The 21,909-nt window shown below is 35.3% G+C and overlaps 1 protein-coding gene across 1 annotated transcript in view; it reads right to left on the bottom strand.

The window, feature by feature from the left end:
* The window catches only part of Crybg3 (crystallin beta-gamma domain containing 3), a 119,195-nt gene that overhangs the window by 47,461 nt on the left and 49,825 nt on the right, over positions 1 to 21,909 (bottom strand). The window contains exons 5-12 of the mRNA XM_046455286.2: positions 19,241 to 19,285; positions 18,894 to 19,009; positions 17,419 to 17,566; positions 12,464 to 12,600; positions 11,174 to 11,288; positions 10,069 to 10,104; positions 7,301 to 7,434; positions 4,028 to 4,154 (exon numbers count right to left, since the gene is read on the bottom strand). Of these exons, the coding sequence (XP_046311242.1) occupies positions 4,028 to 4,154; positions 7,301 to 7,434; positions 10,069 to 10,104; positions 11,174 to 11,288; positions 12,464 to 12,600; positions 17,419 to 17,566; positions 18,894 to 19,009; positions 19,241 to 19,285 (858 nt within the window). The remainder of the gene's footprint in view (positions 1 to 4,027; positions 4,155 to 7,300; positions 7,435 to 10,068; positions 10,105 to 11,173; positions 11,289 to 12,463; positions 12,601 to 17,418; positions 17,567 to 18,893; positions 19,010 to 19,240; positions 19,286 to 21,909) is intronic.

The following is a 21,909-nucleotide window of genomic DNA, read 5'->3' on the forward strand; positions in this document are numbered from 1 at the left end:
AAAAGAAAGAAAGAAATGAAAAGTGAATTTTAAAAAAATGTTCTAACTTTCCTTGTTCAGGACATGAGCAGAACAGGCACTCACGGTCATACCCAGGGCAAGCGCAATGAGGTTGATTGATTACTACCATCACTATTTTTTTAGGAACAGGTAAACAACTTTCAAAATCCCCAGCTTATAATGTAATCACTCACTCAAGAAGAATGGATGACAGAGCAGCTTTAAAAACTGTATTCCATTTTATATTACTCTAGTTGGATTGAACCTAGGGCCTTTCACCTGCTAGGTAAGTGCTCTACCATAGAGCTAAATCCCCAATGTCTTTGGACAAAGCTTCAACTATAGACTTTCCTGTTATCAAAATAATATTTTTCTCATCCTTTAGCATTTGCAGAGATCCTATTTGGTACAGGGACTAAGAATATATCAAAGATACCAGCTCTGCTCTCATTCCCAACTATGCCTCCATTTTATATTTTTAAAGCACTTGGATAACGTAATAGTTCATCCCTCCCTGATTTATTAGAGAGAACTAATCAGTAGTTGCTTCAGGCTCAGAGATAAGTTGTAAGGATCAGTAATTTGATTGCTTTTAAATTCCACAAACTTCCTCAGCTGAGCTCTTGTGCTATAACCGCCCATGGGCAATGTGATAGAGACACCCATGGAGATCTGGCATATCCATTAGCAAAAGAGAAATCATGGTTCCTGCTGCATACCACCTGGTTTCTGAGATCTGAAAAAAAGGCCCAAAGTCTGAAAATCATAGAAAAAGCAAATATAAAATTTAAGTTAGTACAAAATTGAGAAAAGGCAACCTCACTAAAAAAGTTTTATTGAGAAAGTCAAGAAATAAAAATTTACTAAATCCCTGGAGTCTCAATTCTCCTATATTCCTTCTGGTGCTTTCCATTCTTAAAAAGTAATCCCTTCCAAGTCAATAACATATTTGAATGACTCATCTGGAACTGGGAACATGTTTCTGGTCTTTTTCTCCAAAGTACTCCATGACATAGATCACATTATCCCCAAGGAACATGTCTGTTATTTGACCTTAGAAAATTCACAGTGTTCCATGTACTGGAGCCAGGACATTGAAACTGCATTGCATCATGCAGCTTTTCTACCTGTCCTCTTGTTTATTTTATATTTCTGCAAGTGAGATTGTAAAAGTCATGCTTCATTCTTTCCCATGTTAGAGACATCTGAATTTCTTTATGGGGAAAAGATGCCTCATATCATTTCTGTCTTTTAATTCACTAGGGCTGCCACAATCACAAGGGCTTTTCGTACTCCTTCCCAGGCTGACAGGCATGTTGTTCAGTGAGAGTGCGCTTGCCTAGCATGCAAGAGGCCCTGGATCTGATCCCCAACACTTCAAAAAATAATAATCACAAAAGAGTTCCTTCCCAACTATATGCTACATCTAAGAAAGACACAATCTTTCAAACTATAACTTGATAAATTTTCAAAGCATTTTCACTACATAAAAATGATATGTTGTCTAAATAAATATGTTTAGATTATTTAGTACATTTATATTTAAAGTGAACATAAATTTAAATTATAAAAAAGTATTTGAAAATCCTGCAGATATTTTTTATTACATAGGTATATTGGTCTGCAATGTGACCCTTTATTAACAGTTATAAATAAAATGCTAATAAGCCTTTAACTAAAGGAAATTTCCTTTCCCATTGAGGTGCTTTTTTAAATCTAAGCATTTGGAATGATGGAAATGGACAGTATGACAGGGCCTCTAGAGTAGACAGAATTTTACTACAACCACGGCTCTGTGCTTGGACACAGTAACTAATCTCTTACATTCTGCTTCCATATCTGCAAGATGGGAAACGCAAAGACTACTTCAGAGTCTTTGTGACAATTGGTGCAAGTATTTAAGTAAAGCCATTAAAAAGTAACTGACAAATACTAGGATTATTGTGATGACATCTTTAATTATAAGGTAACAATTAATATCTTAACTTTTAAAAAATATAATAGAGAACAAAAAGAAGGTTTTGGAGGAAGGACATTTTCATTTATTTATATTAAAACTGTGTAATCCTTTCCGTATATGCGCAAAACCTCTGTGCATAGCAGAAATTAACATGCTTTTTAATGCTGATTTTTCTAATGTATATTACCATGGACCTTGTCTAAATCAAGTATATCTTCATTATTTAACTACATAGTTAACACTATTTCTTTCTTTTCTCACTTCCAACCAATGACTTGGGGTTCTGGTTTATTTGGTTTTGGTTGCTTTACTCATAAGCCCTCTATATTGCTAAAAATTTATATCATCAGTAATGTTCCCACCCAGCTCTTTTTTTAAATAAGTGGAGAACATTTTTAGTATTATGCAATACTAATATGATGATTTGAATCATGGCCCATAGTTTCTTAAAAAGCAAGAAGTTTCTGTCTTATTTTGTCTTGCTCACCTTTTAGTTGTCAGGTAGAACGTGGATGAGTGGAGAAAAACTGTGGCCCTTGTATGTTAGACGTGTACACCATGCTATTGCTTATTGCTCATGCTATCCCAGAACTCAACCTCCAGTGGACTATCCTATACTTCTTTCAGGTTCAACTTGTTTCTGACTCACTTTCTTACTGAGAAGGATCATTTATGGGGGAAAAAAAATGCTCCCTTGTTCCCTGGGCTGCTTCTTTCCTTCCAGTTTCTCCTGCTTAACAAGGTGTAAATGGGCTGCTGTTAGCTCCAACAGACGGAAACCTGAAGGGCCAGAGGACACAATCCCTGCATTGATCTTAAGTCTACATGAACCCAGTGATCACCTTTCACTTCACTATCAAATCCCTCAGGGAGAAAATTGTTCTCCAAAGAATATTCCAGATTCACACTCACCAGACCTAAATTCTACCAGTGGCTCATTGTCAACTCAAGAAAAATAATCTGTATCCCTCAACATGGTACTACATTTTTCATTAACTGGCTCTGGGCTCATCTTCCCAAAGTTCTCCCTAATATCCTAACTCAACTGCATTTCCCCAAACATACCACAGTTTTACTTACATGAGGGTTTCTCAACCTCAGCACTATTAATATTTCAGGACTTGTGATTCTTTTCTTTTAGGAACTGTTCTTCACATAGTGGAGGTGTAGCAGGATCCTTAGTTTCTACCAACCAGATGTTAGCAGCACCCAAACCCCCAGGCACGACAACCTAAAATGTCTCTACAGACATTGCCAAATGCCCTCCATGAGCTAACATCACCCCAGCTGAGAACCAGTGCTTTACAACCTTGACTTTATACATTAAAAGTATTAGTCTCTTTCTAAATAGGACCTATCCTAGCCTTACCCTGTCCTGGAAATTCTCCACTTGGGCAACTCGTGTGTGTGTGTGTGTGTGTGTGTGTGTGTGTGTTACTGGGGATTGAATCCAGGGGTGCTATACCAAGCTACATCTCCAACCCTTTTTAATTTTGAGACAGGGTCTTGCTAAGTTGCCAGGCCAGCCTTGAGGGATCTTCCTGCCTAAAGTCTCTAGAGTCACTGGGATTATAGGTATGCACCACCATGCCCCGCAGATAAATGTACATGAATTTCAGCTCAGTCATCATGTTTTCCATGCTGCCCTCTCTACTCTTAAGTGGAAATAACTGAACAAATAACCTTTTCCTGAGTACCTTGAGTACATCATTCCATCACAGGCAAATAGTATCAAATATTTATGTAAGTGCTACCTTCCCTACCAGACTGCCACTCTGGGATAACAGGACTGAGTCTCTGTCCACTGTATGTCCAGCATCTAGCATAATACATCTATAAAGTAAGGGCTCCAGAAAATAATTACAGAATTAGTGGATGGAAAGTAAAAAATAAATACTCTATAATCACTATGGCAGTTAAAAAAAAATAAGCTAGTCACTTTCAGTTCAGTTTCATGCTCCTAGCTGCTGGATACATTTTATAATCTCATGTTTTATCAGCGGTCATGTCTAATATTCATGAAAAGAGAAAACAGGTAGAAAGTTTAAATTAAGGAGGCAAACTCACAGCTTGTAAGTACCGGAAAGATAATATGGGACCACCTAATGCCCCCAAAGCATTAGTATCTTCAAAGTGTCCTTCTTCAAGCAGAAATTGCTGGCCTTTAAAATGTTCTTTAGCATAGGCGACCCACCTAGAAATACAGAGGACGATCAACTGAGCCATTAATAAAACTAGTCGAGAAAGCAAAAGAGAGAAACTCATGATAAAGCAAATAGGTGTTCATCTCCATATTCTAAAAAAAAAAAAAAAAAAAAAAAAGACACATCTGCTTTGTTTCCATTTACAAAGACAAATGGTGAACGCTTCATGGATCAAAAATTTTTATAGTTTGGAGGCTTTTCCCAACGAAAGGTTAATTGTAGAACTACAACAGAGCAAGCTTATTAAATTTTTGTGGCATGACTTTTTACCACATCTCAACATGCTTAGAGAATACTTTGCCAAGTAAAAATTATAGAAGGCACACACAGCTGACAAGAAAAGTTACAAACTCACATTGAGATTCAAAGATAATCATTCTTATTTTACTGAGTAAGCCCTTCTGAACCACAGAATGACTACTGTATTACACATATACTCAGGGTTTCAGTCAAAGGACCTCTCACCAGGCCGTAGATCAAAAACACAATACAGAAGGGTTTATTAAAGAAGAACTGGGCAATGCAACTGAGCTGGAGAACACCAGGAGTGCTGGTGCCCTACATGTATACCAAAACTTCTGTAAATACTTACGGGTGGAAACTGTTGATCCCATCATTTTATCAGAGATTATGGTGGAAACAGGAAGCACTGTGGCTGAGTACTTTCCAGGTACTTTCCTGACTTCTAATCTAAAAGTATCAGTACAGGACACTGAGAAGCTTCTCCATGAAACTTATCTTTTTATTGGGTAATCCACATTATACAGTCTGGGCATCAATGGTTCGTGAAACATGAAGATCTGCTTAAATCAGACTTTAAATAATCTATACAATTAGAGAAGGACCCTCCAAGTAGGCAGATTCTAAGGATGACTATTCTAAGCTTTGGAGACTTTTGAATTCAGAAGCTTATCAAAAGAAAGCACAGGAGGATTGCCTACCATTGTTTTTCTTTTCTCCCTGCCCCCCCAAATTGTTTTCATAAGACACTCTATAATAGTGTCCATTCAGCAATAATTAATCTCTTCTTGCTCTCTGTATGTATACGTATGGTGTGGTACAGAGGAGGGGGTTCACATGAATTAGAATAAACTTATAACTTATATTAAACTACTTAAAACACCTTAGTATATTTATAGTATGTAGAGAGACTAATATTATTGTATTCTTAAACTATCCTGTAATAACAAAATTTCACAGAAAACTTACAAATTCTAAATTCCTTTTATAATAATGTGGCTATTCAAAACATGTTTTTAATCATACCAGAATGAGAAAAAAAGTGTATGAGGTATAGAAGACTTTAATGTTAAAGGATAGATGAAGTTTAGTAAATCTATTACATAATGAGAGTGCAGAAAGCTTCTGCCTAGTTTTAATAACAGATTGTTGTGATTAAAATTCCATTCTATTTAAATGTCTATTTGGGATATCTAACTATGTATATTATCTGAGAAAAATTAAGAATGTCAATCTCACCAGATCACCAGGTGAACTGGTGTCCGCCTGAAATCCTAGCTATCAGAGGACTGAGGTAGAAGAATTTCAAATTTGAGGCCAGTCTGGGCAACTTAGTAAGACCCTGATTCAAAATAAAACAAAAAGGGCCAGGGATATAGTTACCACAAGGATGGATCTATCATATGCAAAGCTTTGGGTTTAATCCCCAATACTTAAAAAAAAAAAAAAAAAGAACATCAGTGTTACTTTCCCTAGATCTCTCAAGATGGGATAGGGATAAAGAAGAGTCTATAATATCTACACATAAACTAAACAGCTAACAAACAGCAAACAATGGCGAAAACAAATGAAGCCAGATGGCCATTTTTAAGTGGGAACATCACATTTTTCTCCTGCAAGTGCCATATAAAAATGGAAGTGTGTATGCTATATACAGCCATACTTTCTTGAGATTGTTCTTATTAAACCGTTGTAAGAAAACTTAGAGAATAACACTGTTCATCACACCAAATTTTAGCAGATAATATTCTGTAAAGCAGAATAAAGCAGAAAACTAGTTTTAAGTCTGCCTAGTTAATGGAGAAAACATTTAGATTCCAAAGACAGGAAGAGGCAAAAATATTTTAGAGCAGGATTAATAAGAAGCAGATGTGTTCACAAACCAAAGACTACAGAGAAATACAACATAGTAATATGTTATTTAGCCAAACTGTATCTGTTCTTTTCAGTCCCAAGCACTTTTTGAAATTTAAAGATAAGTAATTAAATAACTACCAACTTGTCAGAGCAATTATCAATGTGACCCATATATCTAGTATGCTAAGGTCTCTGACATTTTCATTTTGGCTGGTATGGCCATCACTTAATTTGTTGTCATAAATTGTAAAGTCTAAGCCCTTATATGTTAGACACTCAAGTGCCCTTAGATAAGCTATTTAATGCCTGTGAATAAAAATATTTTAGTAGCATCATTTGCTAGAAGAGGATAAACAAGTTATATGATATTACAACAAATATTAAGAGACACTAATGCTTAACATTCAAATGAACCAATATTCCAAATAACCAATGTTTTGCTAGAGACAAGAGAATGTTTCTAAGGGATTCTGGCACTGGGTTGACAACAGTAAATAAGCTTTGTGGGGAGTTTCTTCTTTATGGTTTTACCTTTATGCGTGTACATATATTTATACCCAGGTGTTCTTAAAGAGTTTCCTCAAAAACAGTTCAGAGATGAGGGCCATCAGTGTCAAAAACTCTCAGCTTTACAAATACACAACCCAAGCTATTTCTTTAATGAGAGGGGGTTCACTGGCAAAGTCAACACATCAGTCTACAAACATTAACACACCACCAGAACAGAAGATAAGACTGGGTTCTCACTCATGTTCATTACCAGTGAGAAGATAACTTAGTTTACAACTCTTTTATCTTCTATGCTGTGTCTAGAAATGTTAAGCAGTGACGTTTTACATTAAATGTAGAAAATATCTTCTATCTCAAAATCTTTAATACCAACATAGAAAACCATTAGTAAGTATTGTTGTTACTTTGCATACTACAGAAAGGATGTATATTTTTAGAATAAGGCTGCCTGTGTTTGCCCTGTTGAGCACTTATTATGTAGACTTCAAAAGAAGGATACTAAGTCAAATATTGAAAGGATGACACTCACACTCCACCAATGACACGAATTGATCCAATTCCTTGAAAGTCCCCATCATTTTTTAAAAAATTAGGGACGGAATGGATATGTTCACTAAAGTCTTTGGCCTGTCCATGGAAGTGAGGTTTTTCATAAATAATGACCTGAAAAACAAAAGAATTATTTACCATGATCATACTTTAGAAAATGTGTATATATATATATATATATATATATATATATATATGATGTAAATAAGAACTGCTGGTTTTTTTTTTATTAATACAGTCTTATAACACAGCAGTGTCTGATACTCACATGAAATGTTACTCCTTATCATCATAAAGGTAAAACATGTTAACAATATATCTCTCTCATATTAATATACCTGGACTGATTATATTATTCTGTTTACCCAAATTCTTGGATCATTTCATACACTGTCTTATAACTCATCCTTCATTTTTTTTCATCCTTATACATTCACTCCTGTGTTTTGAATTTTATATTGACCTAGCTTCATATTTAAATATGAATTTAAGTATAGAATTTCATATTTAAGTATACTTCATATTTAAGTTAGAATTTTTCCTATAGGAAATAAAACTCTGGAGTTTCCAGTGTATAGCAATAAATTATTGAATTCAGAAAACATATTTCATTTCTTATAAAACTTAACTGCTTCTATCGTCATTAATATTTGTTGAAAAGAAATATTTAAATATTTTTAAGTGCAAAATTTCTAGAAATAAATGATTAAAAATTATGGACTTTTTGAATTGGATATTTGATTCAAATTTGGGAGTAGTGGGACAAGTACAGTAGAAAAACAAATTTATAATATTTCTTTTGTATCAAATTTGGCTTGATAGAGTATCTATTTTTCTATTTTAACTCCTCAAGTACCAGTTATCCTAATTATGTTAAAATAACATAATTAGGATAACTATGGTTGGTTCTAGCATTAATCTGTCCACACTTTATCACTGACTCCTATTTATGGTTAATGGGATAATTTGTGCACAGCTACCAACCCAAGATCATAGCTAAAACGACCTAATACTGAAATATACTAAACAAAAATGTTACATTTTCCTTATTTCTAAATGCTAATAACATTATATATATATATATATATATATATATATATATATATATAAATGGCTCTATTTTGCACGTTAGATTTTTATAGAAAGGTCTATTGGAAGTGATATATTTGCTTGCTTGTTTTGTGGTACTTGGGATCAAATCCAGGGCTTCCTATATACTAGACAAGTGTTATACCACTGCCCCAGGTCCTTTTTCAAAATTTTATTTTGACACAGGGTCTTGCTAAGTTGCAGAGGTTTGTTATTGAACTTGAGATCCTTCTGCCTTAGCCTCCTGAGTAGCTGTGATTATAGGCATGTGCCACTGGGATATAACATGTGATGACAATATTCAAGCCAAATAAAAAGCAGTAATTCTTTAATGAGTAAGGTACTGTGACATTATCAATGTTATCTAAGAGCTTGCAAACTGTGATTATTTATGAAGATCAATCCAGTCATTTATGCTTACAACCTGTAAAACTGCAAAGCCCAAGGAAGACTCAGCCTATCAGATCTGTCATGTCACCAGCTAGGAGATTCATATGAGTCACTCAGTGTTACAGCTAAATGTACATTTATTATATTAGTAGTTTGCAATTTTCACGGCATTTTCAAATCATCTGGGACTCTGAAAATTTTTGACCACATACCAATTCAAAAGTCTAAAAGTGAAACCCAGGCATAAATATTTTTTTTAAAAACTCAGATATATAAAATTGCAACATATAGAGTCAATGTGCATTAGATATAAAGAAGTTTTTAAAGTCTTCATATATGTTATTGAGAAATGGTAGTCAATTCCACAAATTAGGAAGTCCAGAAATGGTAGGGTTGGAGGAATTGTGCCTTGTTTCCAAGGACAGGAGAAGGATGAATGAACTCCTATTTCCATGCCTACCTCTGCTACAGATACTACAACTTACCTATAAGGAGGGGTGTTTGCATATTTGATCACTGCACTGTTTCTTTCTCTCTCCTTATATACATTTTGTAACCCTGTCTCCTTTTTCCCCTCATATATGTTTAATCCTAGCACCCCTGCCTCCAGTTTTCATTGTCTCTATTCCTCCTTTCAGGTATTTATACTTACAAACTGATGATTATGTGATAAGAGCTATGTATACCTCCTTCTCATCAGTCTTGATCTCCTCTGTAAGCATCATCCTCAAATACATGCTAACTATTTCCATTTAAGTATATAGCTGCAATCTCAAACTCACCTTCCTAACAAAAACCAGACCAATCACCTTGACATCAGTAGATACTTGATGGGTTTGAGCTCCAACTTTGCATACTGATTCCACTCCTCATTCACAGCCATGCATGAGCAGTCTGTATAGTCACTTCCCACCTCCTCAACATCACTTATTATCATATGTTCTGGGAACTGTTTCATTCTAGTAATTTCAAATACTTAAAGATTAATACTCAGAGGCCGGGTGCCATGGCACACGCTGGTAATCACAGCGGCTAGGGAGGCTGAGACAAGAGGATCTTGAGTTCAAAGCCAGCCTCATCAACAGCAAGGTGCTAAGCAACTCAGTGAGACCCTGTCTCTAAATAAAGTACAAAAAAATAGGGCTGGGGATATGGCTCAGTGGTTGAGTGTCCCTGCATTCAATCCCGGTACCCGCTCCCCAAAAGAAAAAAAAAAAGACTAGTATTCAGTATTTGGGGCCTACCGCAAAAGTCATTTTCAACACTTACCTTTAAGTTCATAGGCATTTCCACTTTCAGTCCACCCTAAAGATAACAAGATACTCTTATTTAGTATTAGGTATGCAGATATTAAAATTTCTCAAAATATCTAAGTGACATATGTAGGTTATATAAAATCTAACTTGGTAAAACTACATAGCAAATTTAAGTTCATTCAAGTACTACTCTGTAGTAGTCAAAACTGTCTCCGATTGCTCTACAATTTTAAAAGATTCCAAATTATAACTACAAGGAAGACAATTGAGGTTTAGTCCTTGAGCACACATGAGCAATTAAAATTGAATCCCAGCTCAGAATGTCCCAAACAGAAAGTTGAATTGCTAGTAGATTTAGCAGTCATATTTGGCAGAGTAGATTTCTAAACCAAATATCCAAATGTTTACCCTACAATTAATTGAGCTTTCTAAATAAGAGCATTGAGCTATCCACACTTAACCCTTCCAGGTTCTACCAACACTTTCTAATCACACTTGATGTCTTCATGATGCCAAGATTGTACAGCAGAAAAAGTAAACCCTTCCTCACAAAACCCTAATTCTGTAATTTCTTGTTTCAAAATGCTACTTCACATTGTGATATTTCTTAAAATTTCTTAATATTCACAGTATTCTAAAAAAGGCACAGAAGAACTAAAAATGTTCTATTACACAGTCAACATTTAGTTGAATAGTTTTCTCCTCAAAAACCAAAAGTTTGCAACAGAAAGAAATAAATACTACAGATATTTTATTATCTTTAAGAAAGTAAATATTGACAGAACTATATATACATTTATTATTAATGCTGAGCTTACCATTCATTACAGAAGTAGAAGAATGTAATTTACTACAACCAATTTTCTAAGGAGTATCAAGAAAAGAAACTCACAAAAAATACTTATATAGGAAACTTGCAGGTATTGTGGTACTTGTGGCACAACACAAGGTAAATTCAGACCTCTCTACGATATAAACAGAAAAACAATATGCAGTATGCGAATTCAGTAGTACACATATTCATGTCATATTGAGATGTATGAGTAATCATCATAGCTATTTAATTTTGGATTCATGAGTATTTGAGGAAAGGAGCACTTCTTTCTAAATTTGCTTACCATTTGAAGTGGAAGCAATGATTTCATTTCTGTTGCAGAAATCTCAAAGAGCCCATGATCTTCCTCCAACACTGTAGCTTGACCTTTAAAATTAATATCTGGGTAGGCAAGCCACCTAAACAAGAAGTGAATGATTGGTTAAAGTAAAATAGTAATAATTTCATCTGAATCTGTAACAGTAAAATGGCTTGCCCAAAACAAAACAAAAAAATCCTCCGTCACAGAATTACACAAGTAAAACACACCCTAAGTGACTGGCCAGACAGCACATAGTGTTAACATGTTATGAAAAACTCACATCCTTCTAGCCTCTAAGTCTAATGTTTTCCAAGTTTTACTTTTCTTAGAATTTTCTAATACTCAAAGCCCGTGCACTTTTAACTCAAGAAGACTATAACTGAAAAGTCATAATCATTCCCGTATATCCATTCTTTTTCAAACTAGAACAATCAGAGGAAGGGGTTCACTAAGCATTTTACATTTTGACCTGCAATTTTAGAATCAGTATCAGTTCTACTAGCTGCCATAGAAATAGTATTTGAAATAAGATTCTGAAAAGATGCATCTATCTCCTAGCCAAGCTTGATAATTATAGATACTTCCAAAGCACTGGACTAATTACTAGGTCTGCCCAAGAGTTTTAATTCATGGTTAGAGGAAACAAAGAAAGATGTCCTATACTGACCCCAAAATTGTATACCAACTGTTATCAGAGCAGACAAAAATAATGGGAGACAGAAGAGGAATCCATGCTGCGCTAGGCATGAACTGGTTTTTGTGACAGGAGCCAATCAGGAACTAAACAATGACTGAGCTGAGATGCATGGTCCTACAGATACCTTTAGAAACCCAGAGGCCTAGAACCAAATCTATGCTCAGCATCTAGTAGCCTTGGAAAAGCATTTACCTAAAATGTGAGGGCAATACCATCTGCCTTTCAGGAAAAGAGGGGTGATAAACAACACAGTGCCTCCCTGTTGTCAGGAATTAGCACCTAAGAAACCCCAGACTTCTAGACCAGGGACATGTTTTTATTTTTCAGCCTCAAAATGTGGGAGACAAAGGATCCATCCACCAAGAACTATGTCTAAGGATTCTATACATAAAAGCCTTAATTGGATCCACAGAAAGATTGAATATGTTTTAAAACCTGCATTTGTCTTTCCAGGAGCATAAATAAAGTAAATTAACTAAAACTTCAGAAATTTATATGTCACCTACTAAAATATAAAACAAAAAATTAACTTTGGTGGCCATCAGTCATTATAATAAAGAGGAACTGATACATACACTCCCGAATTCACAGTGAAAGACACAGATTTGGGGATACTCAGTTCTTCTAAATTGGGGACTGCTCGCTGTATGTAGATAGGGCAATAAGCTGAGTCAGACTGTGGGCAAAGTTCTATCTCTGGAATGCTGCAATCCTGAAAAACAGTAAATAAGTAATTTTACTTTGAAATCATCTAAAGACACACAGGCTAGCATTCTCAAACCCCCTGGACATTGTTATAATTATTCTCATTGTTCAGCTGAATTTCTTCACAAAAAAACGTAAAGGAAATATTTTTGCTCCTTAATTACTTTCTACATGAATTTTTCTGAAGAATCATGTTAATAACCAGAAAATGATCAAATTTATGGAAAAACTATTGTACCAGTTTTTTCTGCTTTGTTTTTTAAACACTTGTTCCATTAAGTAATGCTCAGAGTTACTAAAGGCTTTGAGTGCCAAAGGTCTGTAAGCCTTCCTTCTTAGAAGCATAACAAAGCCATAAGGGAGGAAGGGAGTTAAATAAAAGTTGATCTCATGGGGGACATAAAAAATAAAGAATAGAGAGGCACTACGCCTTCAGAGTGTTTATCTAATTTACACTGACAAAAGAAGTCGGAATTAGAGGTGAGGGGAAAGGAAATCTGTTTTCCTACTTGTGGAACCTTTTTTTTTTTTTTTTTTTTTTTTTAGTGTAAACTGGCATGATAAAGAAAGGCTTAAGAAACTTAAGAAATTTGATGCTACACTCGATCAGTCATAAGAATTAGGTACCCACTGTTAACATGTTCCTTCAGATCTTCTCTTTAAAGTTACACTCCCATATATCTCCTTATCTAATCCCATTGCCATGGTCCACTCTTCAATAATGCCCCCCTCTCCCCCACCCCCCACTCCCGGCTTCCAATCACAACCACGAATCAAGTAGAAGCTACTCTTAATGTAGCTTGGATTGTGAGAACACCACTTTCTACATTTAGCACCTTGGGTGAAGATGCAATCACACTCAATCCACACTTCGGTTCACTGTTCCATAGCACCATGACCCCACTCACACCCCACAGCTCTGCAGTCAGGCTAGCCTTACTAGGCCTTTGTAAACTCTGAAGATGCTTCCCTCATCTTAGCTAAAGAGACAACTCTCTGCATTATTTATAAAAGTCTCTCATAACAGTCAACTCATAACTCAAAAGAGAGATCTCATTCTTCTTTAGGGAAGTAATATCACAATTATTTCCCCCCTTCTCCAAAATTACGGATAACCTTCTGTCTGAACACACAATCTATCTCATTACGCATGAGTGTGTAATTATACAACTCAGGTTGTAGGAGCAGAATTCTTACCTAGGAAAATGTGAAATTCAAATGAATACACTTTACTAAAATAGGTAACTGCAGTAACAGAGGTGGTATATATTAAAGACTGAAACTATGTGTTTTGCAATTTTGTAATTCTTTAACCTTTCCCCAAACTGAGTTTTGATCATTCTCATTAAAATGTGAAATAATTTAGATTGTTACATGTAATATTAAAGTACTTTACAGTGTTCATATAGAAGACATTTAGAACCATATTAAGGAATTTAGTATCTCAAACTCAAATTTTATTAGTTAAAATACAATGTCACAATTATCCTTTCAAAGTGAAGCTGTTTAGTTCAAAAAAGGTGAATATAAACATTAAAATAATAAAAGCTACAATTGTTATGTATTATTATTAAGCCCTACAAACTGTTCTACTTTTCTTAAAAAATACATAAAGGCAAGAACATTTATTCGTCTCATTTCAGAAAATTAGTTTCAAAATTTAACATATTAAAGAAGCATAACCTAGAATCTCCTTTGAAATATAAAAGATTTCCTTCTAAATTTTCATTTCAAAAATAGCCAGAAATGTCCAGAACAGTCAACTGTCAATCTTCAATAGTCTTTTGTATGCTATTCATAATAGAGTTCTAGTAACATTATTTCAAATGCTGCTTATTAATGTTCCTCCAGGGATCTGAGGTACAGTAACAGAATACATAACTAAGTGTCTCACACAAACAAGTTTCCTCTGCATTGTGTTATACAAACAATGTTTGGGTGGTGTACTTCAAAAGGGGAAAAGCAAAGAGGAATTCTTGTCTACAACACAGAAGGAAACAGCACAGCAGCAAAAACATAAAAGTGAATATAAACAAAAATAAGAAGGCATATGTTCTCAGCTATCTTTATTAGAAGCCCAATTTTTGCTCCAGTTGATTGAAAAAGATTTCACTATGTTCTGTATTCTACAGTAGCTATTCACAGAAATAGCATCTTTTGGAAGAGCTATTATAATCCTTGATGGACAAAGGCAGTCAAACACTAGCAACTGAAGGGTACTTTATAGTAATCTAGCGACAATTAATAGCTTACTCTAACAGTTTACTGGCTTCCTCCTGGACATTTCTAATTGTACTATACTTTGCAAGTGTATCCTGGTAAACTCTGTGAGCTTAGACTATTACAATAATTAGTAGAAACAGAAACAAGGTTATAAAAGAGAAACAGACTGGGAATGTATGTTTGTTAACGAAAACAGTATGAAAATCTACTTGTTTCTATTTTCTATGAGCTGCCTCAGTCCCTGATCTAACAATGGATCTCGCTCTTGTAGATTCATTAATGAAGTGTGCACAAACTAAGTAACTTCTGGCCATAAGAAAAATGCCATACCATTAAAAAGAATATTAAATGCACAGTAAACATAGTAATTTGCAATACTCATTTATTCTAATTTGAGAAAGTTAAGCACCTGAGTCAAAATTTGCTGCACTGCTACTCCCACTCTCAATTATTCTCACAAAGATAAGCCCTGAGTATACAAAATATACAAATTGCTGAAGACTAAGGGTATCTGGTGTATCTGTTCTCAGTTGAGTGAAGACACTGTGAAAGCATCATCTTTAATCCATTATTCCCCATAGTCCCATATATTGGTCACTTATGGAAACTTAAAACTGAGCAGTTTTTTAAGTGTCCTATAAAATTTTGTGTCCCATATACAGGATAATACCACATAAAGGGTTAAATGACATTAAAGTTTTGACTACTACTAATACCAAACCAACTTTAAGGTAATTAAACAATATAAAGTTGGCATAGGCCTCCATGAATCTGGCACGGCAACAGCCACCATGAAAATGAAGCTATCCACAGGCAGATTCTTGACAAGATTAGAGAAAAAGGGAACAGCTTAATGTCTGACGCTTACTTCATAAAATGTTTAGAACAATGTGAGTGCTTTCTCTGTTCAAAGAGTATTTTCTTTCCTCATCTAAAGTTATGAGCCAATCAAGACATTAGCATTGCAACTAAAAATCCAAAAATTTTAGTTCTAAAACTAACAACAATGGAAGGAGGGGAAAAAATGAAAGCAAATGGTGGATGTGTAAATATTCATTCAAATATCTAAGATCAACAAACTGATCTGTTCCATTTTATTCGTTTGATTTCACGGGGGTTTTGAGGGTGGCTGAATGCCTCATTTCATTCACTTTTGCCCCTAAGCTTTACATGGTGTCTGATATTCTCAAGGAAAGCATAAAACTATAAATAATACAAATCCCCAAAGATTCCACCTACAAACTAATTATTCATTTCAAGGAATTTCTAGTGAGTTAGCTAAATTAAGTGAGCATTCAGATGCTCTTTGCAGAACTGAACTGGTCACTTGGATCCTTCCATCCAAGTGGACACTTCCCTCTCTGCCTTAGCCATTTTAATCTCCTTGAGTACCACCGGGCCACCAATGCTCACCTCTTCATCTGGACAAAAGTGGCTCTACCAGGAGCTCCCTTACATCTCCCATACTGCCTAACTCCTGTTTGATCTTTTCTAAATTTAGATCAGGTGCTACCTCCTCCAGGGGAGATGCCTCTTCCCAAAAGGTGAGGTACTTCTTCCTGGTGTTTCCTCAGGGCCCTGCAGAGCACTTCCTGAGTTACATGGTCATCTGATTCAGCAGCTTCTCCCCAGACTTTAAGCAACATGAAATAAGGGACTATATCTCACTTGCATTTCTATTCCCAGAACCCCAAATGGTATTAGATCCAAAAGCAGACACAAATATTTGTCAGACACACATTGGTGTAGTTCTGATTCATTCAAATATACGCAGACACACCTTATGGTAAGTTGAGTTTTTCTATGTGCCAGCTTTATTTTTTTCACATATTTTTTTCTGCAACTATCAACAGTTTAATAACTTAAGCAAATCATAGTAGGATTCACTTCAATTTCTATTTTGAAGTATATAAATGATTTCTGGAAAACATATATGCCCATGATGACTGTCACATGAATAACTGCACTACCTCATATATGACGTTACTGCTGAAGGAAAAGTTTTAAATATGTGAGAGGATATTCTGTCCTTATATGACATCTTCCCTTATCACTAATTAACCCTTCCTCTAATCTATCATTGAATGTCTCACAAAATGTTTAATTACCTTGGAAGACCTTCCTCATCTTCATTAATATTTCTAGACAGAAAAAAAAAAAAAACGCCTTTTGCTTCCTCTCCTCATCTCTCCTTTTCTGATGTATCCTAACACATACACAAACATGAATGCACACATATGGCCATACTTAGTAGTAGCAGAATATATTATAAAGAGATACATTTGAGAATATTGGCTTTTCCCCTAAAAATTCCTAGATAATATAGTCCTAATGTTATATATAAATATGCACACATGTGTATGGGTATGTATGAACACAGTACATGTACCACTTTAATAGCCAGAATACAGTTAAAATTTTAAGTTTTCATTCACTTCAATGGTTTATATATGTAAATTCAAAAATTATCAATATGATAATAAAGATTAATAAAGTTAGAACAAATATTAGTAACTATACTTAAGTACTGCTAGGCCACAACATAGTTTTACTATGTGATAAATGAAATAAAAAAATAAGGGAAAATCTACAGCTTTGTTACCTTTAAGACACGTTTGATAGAACCCAATACAAATTTTCTTTGTGGATGTTTTCTGTTCTGAAGAATCCAGTCACGATTTAACACCGTTTCCCCTTCTTCTAACACACATTTCTGACCTTGGAAATGTGGTTTCTCATATAATAGCCAGCTAAACAAATATGAACACAGTGATGAGTTATATCTAATCTTATAAGTAATGATGCATATGACAAATAATAATAAGTAACAGATCGTTTTATCTACTTATAGTTTTTTTAAACTGGCCTCTTCCTACTATTAGAATATAAGACTCTTTTTTAAAAAATAAAATATCTTAACTTAATTATTGACAAGTAGTATAAGAAAGAAGTGTACACCCTTGGAAATAAAGATACTGAACACCATACCACACAGTATATGTCTGTCTATATTTATGTACACATGTACTTCATTATATACACAAAGCTATACATTCATATCAGAAATAATTTATATACAATGGAATTATTTAGCATTAAGAGAGAATAAAATCATGGCATTTGCAGGTAAATGGATGGAGTTGGAGAATATGATGCTAAGTGAAGTTAGCCAATCCCAAAAAGCTAAATGCTAAATGTTTTCTCTGAAATAAAGATGCTGATTCAAAATGGGTTTGGGGTGGGAAGTATGGGTGGATTAGATGAACTTTAGATAGAGCAAAGGGGGGTGGGGAGGGGAGGGGACATGGGGGTAGAAAAGACAGTGGAATGAGATGGACATCATTACCCTAAGTACATGTATGAAGACACGAATGGTGTGATTCTACTCTGTGTACAACCAGAGACATGAAAAATTTGTACTCTATATGTGTGATATGAATTGTAATGAATTCTGCTGTCATATATAATTATAATTTAAAAAATTTAAAAAATAAAAAGAAAAGATAATTTAACAATTTCAAGTTACACTTCTAGTCTAATTTTTCTTTTGATGGATAATCACGAGATGGGTTACATTTTGTTAAGTAAAGACAACAATACACTATACTTCTTAAAACATGAATACCAGCCCAAACTCTGGACAAAGAAATTCTGACTCCAGCATGTCTATGGGACATGGTTCATAATAACAAATCGAGGTTTTCCACCAGTTTTGGACCATATAAGGAATTCCTCACTTCTTGAGCATTTCAGCTATACTAATAACTCTAACTATGTGACCTTCGCATTCCTTAGCATCCCACAAATTCTGAACTCATTTTCAAAACTCTGCTTCATTTGACTGAAGCATTCAACTCACTGTGCCAATTCTATCCTACTAATACTCCCAATACTGTATTAAGTATTGGTGACTGCTGGCTTTAAGTACTAAAGGCACCCTGTATTTTCTGCCATAGCAAATAAAAAGAACTATGTCTAATACTAGAGGAAAAGGAATATAACTTTTACAAAAAGTACAAATACAAGAAGGCATGCTTAATTTCAGAAAATATGCTATAAATCATTGAGATTTCTTACCAGCCTCTTACAACTTTTATCAATACCCCATTGGGAAAAGACCATGCTGTAGCATCAGGAACATTACAGTAGATCTCGTGTTTATATTCACTTCCATGGAGATCATAGATAACCATCTGTAACATAAAGTAGACAGGCCCAATGACCCATTTTAAGAATGTATTTAAATTTTCAGAATGTCCTAGAATATACAAAATATCCTAAATAGATAAAAACAAATATTACTTCAAATGTAAAATCCTCGAGTAGAAAAATTATTTTCTAAATCAAGCAAAAGTATTTATCTTAAACTCTCCAAACCTGATTTTCACTTTTTTTCTTCATCTACTTGCAAAAACTATCCTTACCTTCCCAGGCCTTGGGTTACATCTCAGAATTTGTCTGTCAACATTCTGAAATAGTAAAAATTGAAAAAGTAAGACTTAAGTTAATACTAGTAGAAACACATGTGGTTCATATTCTTAGCCATCATATACCCAATATGTACTAGTCACCATTATGAGCAAAGGGGTTCTTTACACAGAAGGAACAGAGTGCAAACATGCAGTATAATAGCGTGGTGTCACTGCCTTCAAACAGCCTCCTGCTTAGAAGGGGCAAACAGACATCCACACTTCTAAGGAGGGACCAAGTTAAATGCACAGGTAAAACACAAAGAAAAAGGCCAGGTTGTGGAAATGGCACCGGTAAGGAGGTGAGGCAATGGGACAGGGAGGTCTAGAAGGGGCTTCTTGGAGGAAGTGGAATTGAGGAATTGAGAGGATCTTAGAAAACAGGATTTCCATGAGCTTAAAAAAAGGGATGGGGACGATAGGGAAAAATATTCCAGGAAGAGAACCATTTTCAGAAAAAGAACAGAGGCAGGAAACACAGAGTGTATAGCTAGAGAATTGGGGAGGAAAGACTGGACAAAACAGAACTTATAATCAGAGTGAAGAGATTCCATTTAATTTGGTTGGCAATGGGGACCCATAAAAGACATATTTCTTCAAATTCTGTCATTTCTTTCAAAATGACTTTCTCTTGCAAGGTACTGATTGGTATACTATTTGCTAAGGGTGCTCTAGGTCAAGATACAGGCCTTGAGAGTCTTCAAGAAAGTTCCATAATCCTTGGAATGCCGGAAAGGGAAAGTCCCATGTTCTGTAAATATTCTACATTAGATATTTAAATATTACTAAACCAATGAAAGACATAACTGAATTTCAACACATTTTCTAGCTCTTTTTCTCCAAATTGGGCTACTCACTGTCTTGCTTTGTATGAATATGAGCAACTCCACTGGGAAGTTGTTGTCAAGCAAATATATAAAAATTTTACTTGACAGAAATATTTTCATGATATGTATGAGCTAAATGGAAAGTGACCAGCATGGTACTGGTACCAAAACAGGCGGGTGGACCACTGGTACAGAATAGAGGACACAGAAACCAATCCACAAAACTACAACTATCTTATATTTGATAAAGGGGCTAAAAGCATGCAATGGAGGAAGGATAGCATCTTCAACAAATGGTGCTGGGAAAACTGGAAATCCATATGCAACAAAATGAAACTGAATCCCTTTCTCTCGCCATGCACAAAAGTGAATTCAAAATGGATCAAGGAGCTTGATATTAAATCAGAGACACGCCGTCTGATAGAAGAAAAAGTTGGCTACGATCTACATACTGTGGGGTCGGGCTCCAAATTCCTCAATAGGACACCCATAGCACAAAAGTTAATAACTAGAATCAACAAATGGGACTTACTCAAACTAAAAAGTTTTTTCTCAGCAAAAGAAACAATAAGAGAGGTAAATAGGGAGCCTACATCCTGGGAACAAATCTTTACTCCTCACACTTCAGATAGAGCCCTAATATCCAGAGTATACAAAGAACTCAAAAAATTAGACAATAAAATAACAAACAACCCAATCAACAAATGGGCCAAGGACCTGAACAGACACTTCTTAGAGGAGGACATACAATCAATCAACAAGTACATGAAAAAATGCTCACCATCTCTAGCAGTCAGAGAAATGCAAATCAAAACCACCCTAAGATACCATCTCACTCCAGTTAGATTGGCAGCCATTATGAAGTCAAACAACAACAAGTGCTGGCGAGGATGTGGGGAAAAGGGTACACTTGTACATTGCTGGTGGGACTGCAAATTGGTGCAGCCAATTTGGAAAGCAGTATGGAGATTTCTTGGAGAGCTGGGAATGGAGCCACCATTTGACCCAGCTATTCCCCTTCTCGGTCTATTCCCTAAAGACCTAAAAAGAGCATGCTACAGGGACACTGCTACATCGATGTTCATAGCAGCATAATTCACAATAGCAAGACTGTGGAACCAACCTAGATGCCCTTCAATAGATGAATGGATAAAAAAAATGTGGCATTTATACACAATGGAGTATTACTCCGCATTAAAAAATGACAAAATCATAGAATTTGCAGGGAAATGGATGGCATTAGAGCAGATTATGCTAAGTGAAGCTAGCCAATCCCTAAAAAACAAATGCCAAATGTCTTCTTTGATATAAGGAGAGTAACTAAGAACAGAGTAGGGTTGAAGAGCATGAGAAGAAGATTAACATTAAACAGGGATGAGAGGTGGGAGGGAAAGGGAGAGAGAAGGGAAATTGCATGGAAATGGAAGGAGACCCTCAGGGTTATACAAAAGTACATACAAGAGGAAGTGAGGGGAAAGGGAAAAATAATACAAGGGGGACAAATGAATGACAGTAGAGGGGGCAGAGAGAGAAGAGGGGAGGGGAGGGCAGGGGAGGGGGGATAGTAGAGGATAGGAAAGGCAGCAGAACACAACAGACACTAGTATGGCAATATGTAAATCAATGGATGTGTAACTGATGTGATTCTGCAATCTGTATATGGGGTAAAAATGGGAGCTCATAACCCACTTGAATCAAAGAGTGAAATATATCAAGAACTATGTAATGTTTTGAATAACCAACAATAAAAAATTAAAAAAAATAAATGGAAAGTGACAACTTTCCCACATATAATAC

Source organism: Marmota monax, unplaced genomic scaffold, assembly GCF_021218885.2.
Source record: "Marmota monax isolate L192 unplaced genomic scaffold, Marmota_monax_Labrador192_F-V1.1 WCK01_AAM20220418_F8-fsc00053, whole genome shotgun sequence".
NCBI lineage: Eukaryota > Metazoa > Chordata > Mammalia > Rodentia > Sciuridae > Marmota > Marmota monax.